This window comes from Dama dama, chromosome 5 (assembly GCF_033118175.1).
Source record: "Dama dama isolate Ldn47 chromosome 5, ASM3311817v1, whole genome shotgun sequence".
NCBI lineage: Eukaryota > Metazoa > Chordata > Mammalia > Artiodactyla > Cervidae > Dama > Dama dama.
Window position 1 is genome coordinate 2357150 of NC_083685.1, and position 1779 is coordinate 2358928.

The window sequence follows — 1779 nt, forward strand, 5'->3', positions numbered from 1 at the left end:
TACTACTCAAGATCAGAAATTAAAATGATAGTTTTTGAACATGGTGGTTTGAAAAAACTTGCTTTCCACTAAATGGTCTTACGTGGATAGAAGGACTAGGAAGAGCAGCCTAGTGCATTGGGGTGAAAATCTTGGCAGTAAGTTGTGAAGTTCGGCCAAACATTCGTGTTCCCACTGTGTGAAATGAAACACGATTTATGTCCATTTCAGAGCTGCTGCTACAGTGTCTGCTTTGGCAGAGATGTTTCAGCCCCGGCAGGCCCATGTCTGGAGGAGAGCAGGTTTTTGTCTCACTACCCCCCTGGCCTGGAGCACTGTGCCATTTTAACTACTACTGTCAACAGATGAACAGTAATAATCCCCCTCGTCCTCAGCCTGGAGCGAACTGATGGTCAGGGTGGCTGTGTTCCCAGACCTGGAGCCAGAGAATCGGTCGGGGACCCCCGAGGCTCTACTGTTAGTACCATACATGAGGGTTCTGGGGGCTGATCCTGGGAGCTGTTGGTACCAGGCCACATAACCGTAACCAATGTTGTTGCTGCTTCCAGAGCAGGTGATGCTGACCCTCTGGCCCGGAGACCCGGACACAGAGGACGGCTGAGTCAGCACAGCCTGCGCCCAGGATCCTGGAAGGGAGAGAGACAGAGATGGTGACTCGGGGGTCCAGGCAGGAGAGCAGGGAGCGGGGCCCGTGAGTCTTCCCAAGCCCCTTCCCCTGTCCCCCCATCCAGTCACCTGTGCAGAGAGCGACCAGGGTGAGGAGCAGAGGGGACCAGGCCATGGTGGACATGGTCAGGGCGTCCTGCCTTCTGTGGCCCCACAGCTGAGCAGAGCGTCCCCACACCGCTCCTTCCCCTCTTCATACTCTGAGAGGGGGAGGGGCCTTTCATGCAAATGACCGTCCTCCCCCCAACTCCCACAATGCTCTGGTGACCTCTGGGACCTGGGTCAGCTTCCTGTGCCTGGGGGAGGCCAGTTGTGGTCAGACGTGGGGTTGCGTGGGGCTTGGGGGTGGGAGGTCACAGCGGGAACCCTGAGCAGAAAGCACCAGGAAGTACCAGGGGACTGGTCTCTGCTCTCACAGGTCCAGACACTCAGGAAAGGCCTCCGATCGCCCCCTGGTGTCCTGGCACAAACACACATCCTGACCTGGTGATCAGAGCTCTTAAGAGGCAACTTTCCACAAAGTGGTTTTGAAATTACACCCTTCAGGCTGTGTCTGGATGGGAAACAACAGCCAACTGTACCTTACCCTGTAATGCATGTGAGTGTTACACAGTGGATGTGTGACTTTGAGATTTTAAATGAACCAAAATGTGTTCATGGATTAGTAAAAGCCTAAGGTTATCACTTAAAATAGATGCCTAAATTTAACTGAAGAAGATGTTGTTGTTAAATCACTAAGTTGTGTCCAACTCTGGCTCTCTTTTAATTTTGCATTGCCATGGTACTGTTTCTAAAACATAATTTTCCTTGAACCCTGTGTTCTTTAAAGAAGATAGTTGTAACGACTTTCTGACACGTATGGCATCTCCATGGAAGGAGCAGGACGTTCTATCTGTGAAAACAGGGCAGACTGAGTTATCAGAGCCATGGGTGGGTCTCAGATCTGAGATGAGGGACAGGACACGACACGGCAGGTCGTTATTCTCAGGACACTCAGACGTGACCATAGGGAGCAAAGCTGACTTAGACATGGTGCAGTAGGAGCAGCAGTGATCGCCCCGGGGGCAGAGCCCCAGGAGAGGGTCTGCTTTCCCAGCCGAGGGCCCCAACAGC

General features: G+C 52.8%; 1 gene segment (V, D, J or C); it reads right to left on the minus strand.

Annotated features, from left to right (window-relative positions):
* Nucleotides 1-323: 323 nt before the first annotated feature.
* On the minus strand, nt 324-817 carry LOC133056291 (immunoglobulin lambda variable 1-40-like). The segment is given in 2 exon segments: nt 324-626; nt 736-817. Coding segments are annotated over 2 exon segments (357 nt in total).
* Between the last annotated feature and the right edge of the window lie 962 nt (nt 818-1779).